Source organism: Chanos chanos, chromosome 9 (genome assembly GCF_902362185.1).
Source record: "Chanos chanos chromosome 9, fChaCha1.1, whole genome shotgun sequence".
Taxonomy (NCBI): Eukaryota; Metazoa; Chordata; class Actinopteri; order Gonorynchiformes; family Chanidae; genus Chanos; species Chanos chanos.
Window position 1 is genome coordinate 19,656,984 of NC_044503.1, and position 3,547 is coordinate 19,660,530.

Genomic DNA, 3,547 nt, shown 5'->3' on the forward strand with positions numbered 1-3,547 from the left:
TCCAGAGGGCAAGAGGTGTATGTGAAGAAGACCATGGTACGAGAAATTAGCATGGTTTTCTCAGCTGTTCTGTCAGTAATCAACTCAGTGTCAGTTTAGTTTAGTGAAGTGAAACTCTCCCGGCTGTGTTTTTACCCAGGGCCGACTTCCTGTGAGATGGATGGCCATTGAGTCCCTGAATTACAGTGTGTACACCACAAACAGTGACATGTATGTGTTTATCTTATATCATATAAGAGTCTGTATCTCTGCTTTTCATATACACTTTTAGGACATGAACTGTTTTTCTTTTACCAGATGGTCATATGGGGTACTGCTCTGGGAGATTGTGAGCTTGGGTAAGCTCTTACACACTACTCTGTCTGTGTGTGTGTGTGCGTGTGAGCGTGTGTGTGTGAGAGAGAGTTGTAAGGGAGATGCTGTACCTTGGTATGACCTGTTGATGTGACTGTGTGTCTGTATGTGGTGTGTGTGTGTGCATGCATGCGTTTGTGTGTGTTTGTGTGTTGTAAGGAGGATGCTCTACCTTGGTATGACCTGTTGATGTGACCCTGACTGTGTGTGTGTGTTGTAGGGGGGACGCCATATTGTGGCATGACTTGTGCTGAACTCTATGAGAAGTTGCCACAGGGATATCGTTTGGAGAAACCGCTCAACTGTGACGATGAGGTGTAAGTTCAAGTTCATGTTTATTTGTATAGTGCTTTTTACAGTCAAAACTGTCTCAAAGCAGCTCTACAGAGATCACTGCCTAAACCCCCAGTGAGCAAGCCCAAGGCGACAGTGGCAAGGAACAACTCCCAAATGAAGTGAATAGGAGGAAGAAACCAAGACTCGACAGGCGGAGCCCATCCTCCTCTGACCAGCACATAGAATAGATGTTTACAGTGTAGAATGAGTACAGGTTAAACAGATTCAATAGTCCATACAATTATTTACTCTATATGATTTGTTTATAGTATAAAAGAGTTCATATACAAGGTCCTCGGAGTTCTAGGTGGTATCAGATATAGATTAATTTGATAACCATGCAGTGTGCATATCAGTAAGTTTGTCTTTAAGACCGACCATATAGTAGCTGAGAGCAGTTAGCTTTGCTGTAGTTAAAACTGAGATTGTGGCGTAGCTATAAAGGACAGGTAGTTCTTGGTTCATAGTCAGATTGAGTAGCATAACGGGTGGGCTGCTGGCTCAGAACAGGGGCCTGCAGGAGATCCGGGCAGGAGGGGTAGAAGTATATAGGCCTCGCTCTGGGAGCAGACGCTTGGGACTGGAACCTTGTAGACCACAGAATGGATACCCCAATGTTGGGGCAGAGAAGTGAAGCTAAAAGATAAAAGAAGAGAGGGAACGAGATTAAGTGAACTGAACAATGTGGTAGAATTTTTTGAGATGTTTTAGAATGAATTTATTTCTTATTCGAATAATTTCAATGTGTGTGTGCGTGTGTACGTGTGTGTGTGTGCATATGTGTGTGTGTGTGTATGTGGCAAAACAGATTGGCTAACGGCTCCTTAAACTTGTATGGGGTTTGTATGGAGTCTGAGGTATCTGTGGAAAATAACTGTTTCTCTCTCTGTCTCTCTCCCTCTTCCTGTGTTTGTGTTTGTGTGTGTGTGTGTGTGTGTGTGTGTGTTTATGGACAGGTATGAGTTGATGAGGCAGTGTTGGAGAGAAAAACCTTATGAAAGACCATCATTTGCACAGATCCTTGTCTCACTCAACCGCATGCTAGAGGAAAGGAAGGTAATTCATCAGTAGACATTTTCTTTGTAATTGTTCATTACAGTGAATTATGAAGCATTATGAAAGAAGCACGTATTTTATGTTTCTTTTTTTTTTTTTTTAAAGAGAATGGTAAATCACTGCTTTTTTCCTCACCCCCAGACGTATGTCAACACCACCTTGTATGAGAAGTTCACGTACGCAGGCATAGACTGCTCTGCTGAAGAGGCTGGATGATGTATGAACCACCATTAACCCCAAAAAGGGGCTTCATTACCCCTCACATGACTGCATTACCCATACACATCACCACAGTACCCTTACACATGACTACATTACCCACACACAACTACATTACCCACATACATGACCACAGTACACATACACATGACTCCATTATCTATACACATCACTACAGTACCCTTACACATGACTACATTACCCACATACATTAACACAGTACACATACACATGACTCCATTACCCATACACATCACTACAGTACCCTCATACATGACTACATTACCCATATAAATGACTACAGTACACATACACATCACTACAGTACCCATACATATGACTATATTACCCATACACATCACTACAGTACCCATACACATGACTATATTACCCATACACATGACAACAGTACCCATACACATGACTATATTACCCATACACATGACAACAGTACCCATACACATGACAACAGTACCCATACACATGACTATATTACCCATACACATGACAACAGTACCCATACACATGACAACAGTACCCATACACATGACAACAGTACCCATACACATGACTACATTATCCATACACATGACAACAGTGCCCCTTATTGGTGTGTTCCAGTGAGTGCCACCTAGTCACATTTTACAGAGTCCACTGGCTCTGGTTTCACAGACTACAGATTTACGCATATTGTGTATCCTGTTTATATACTACGCAGGAAGTCATCCTTTCTGATCAAATTTCAGTTTTCATTCCTGACTGTTGTTGTTGTAGATGTCTGTGGACAGTAATGTGAAAATGTGAAGATGATAGTGTGAATTATGCTGGCTATTCAAATCAAAACCTAAGACTGTATATGTATCATAGAGAAACTGAGCTGTAACCAACCATGACTTTTCTATTCAAAAGACTTTGTAGATCTATTGTAAATAGCACATTTGTAAAACTGTTTTTGGATAACTTTACTTTTAACCAATGTAAGGGATCCACAGACATGTTTTGAAATGCTTTGAATTTCATCTAATTTCTTTTGTTATTAAAAGACTATCAGGCCCAATATGCAGTGGCATGGAAATGAATCCAGTTGAGACTGAAGACTGTATCAGTGAGGCTGTTTGTATCTGTGGATTGTTTATAAACATTCTCTTTAATTGTTGGTTGGACTGATGTGTTACTACTTGAAAGATGGTGAGAAGAACATTTGAGTGAGAGAGGGCATGTGTGTCTGTGTGTTGGGGGGGGTGGCTTGGAGGATAATCGCCACCAAAGAAAACCATAAAAACATCAGGGGTTGTATTAAATCTGAATGTGAGGCAACTGTATGAAACATAATTTGGATAAAAATATTTTTGGTGACTGCTACAAGCACTGAGTGACAAGGACAAAGACAAAGACAACTGACTTACACACAACAGCCTTAAAGACAACTGACTCAAAGACAACCGAGTTAAAAATAACTGAGTTAAAGACAACAGGGTAAAAATTAACTGACTTAAAGACAACAGAGTTAAAGACAACTGACTTAAAGATAACTGAGTTTGGTGTTTGTGGCTAACACATAGGTTTATGGCTAAGACATAGG

At 40.7% G+C, this 3,547-nt stretch overlaps 1 protein-coding gene across 2 annotated transcripts in view; it reads left to right on the forward strand.

Moving 5' to 3' along the window:
• Nucleotides 1-3,121, forward strand: part of tek (TEK tyrosine kinase, endothelial) — a 33,700-nt gene extending 30,579 nt beyond the window's left edge. For both annotated transcript variants that reach the window (XM_030784516.1, XM_030784517.1), the window contains exons 18-23: nt 1-36; nt 140-210; nt 298-338; nt 575-671; nt 1,647-1,746; nt 1,888-3,121. The exon at nt 1-36 is cut by the window's left edge and continues 78 nt beyond it. In XM_030784516.1, the coding sequence (XP_030640376.1) occupies nt 1-36; nt 140-210; nt 298-338; nt 575-671; nt 1,647-1,746; nt 1,888-1,962 (420 nt within the window). In that variant the 3' untranslated portion in view covers nt 1,963-3,121. The remainder of the gene's footprint in view (nt 37-139; nt 211-297; nt 339-574; nt 672-1,646; nt 1,747-1,887) is intronic.
• Nucleotides 3,122-3,547: the final 426 nt, after the last annotated feature.